The sequence below is a fragment of the Penaeus monodon genome, chromosome 20 (assembly GCF_015228065.2).
Source record: "Penaeus monodon isolate SGIC_2016 chromosome 20, NSTDA_Pmon_1, whole genome shotgun sequence".
NCBI lineage: Eukaryota > Metazoa > Arthropoda > Malacostraca > Decapoda > Penaeidae > Penaeus > Penaeus monodon.
In genome coordinates, this window is record NC_051405.1 from 36,064,789 (window position 1) to 36,065,571 (window position 783).

Below are 783 nucleotides of genomic sequence, written 5' to 3' on the forward strand. Positions count from 1 at the left end.
AAACCACAAAATATCTAATATACAAACACTATGAACAAAAGCACCTTTTTACTATAAAATAAACTGCAATAAAACAAACAAAAACAAACTTGAAGCTATCAGCACAAAAAATTCCCACCTCAATGCCATAATCCCCACGATCAACATAGTCGCCAAGGAATAAAAAGTTGGCTGGTGTCAGATGAGGACCAACCCTCCAAAGTGCCTTCTCAAAACACACCAGGTCCCGATAATTGCCATGTATGTCACCTGTGATCAAAGGATTTACATCAAATATTTAAAGGTTCTCAAACTTTGTCTCCTCTTTCTCATTCCAAACTAAAACACCTTTTCTTTAATAGTCATTGAAAAATATCAGTCCCAAAAATCTTGAAGATACTCCATCAAACAGCATTGTAAAATTAATGATTTAAAGAAGACCTTTTGTGTAGTTTCCCTTTCCAGAAGCAGAACAATTAATATATTTCCATACTGTTATTGTTCAATCTCCTATACAATTTCATATATTTTCCTCCTAATTTTTTTTTTTTATTCTTATAGTTTACAAGTTTATTGTCAGTTTTACAATCTTAACTGTTCTAGTTTTTACATTTACTTTTCTTTTTTACTACTTTTTCAGTCATCTAGAGTCTCATAATAAACAAGTAAATTTAGTTGGAAAAAGTCTATTAAACAAAATTATCATTCAAACTGATAATGAAAGGTAAAAAGGGTTTAAAGCAGTTTAGATGACAACTATAGCTAAAAGGACTTTACACTATTCCATTTCAAACTCAATTATCT

General features: G+C 30.3%; 1 protein-coding gene across 1 annotated transcript in view; it reads right to left on the reverse strand.

Annotated features, from left to right (window-relative positions):
• LOC119585985 overlaps positions 1-783 on the reverse strand; it is a gene marked incomplete in the record, with an annotated part of 24,623 nt that overhangs the window by 6,214 nt on the left and 17,626 nt on the right. The window contains 1 exon segment of the mRNA XM_037934697.1: positions 119-249. Within this exon segment, the coding sequence (XP_037790625.1) occupies positions 119-249 (131 nt within the window).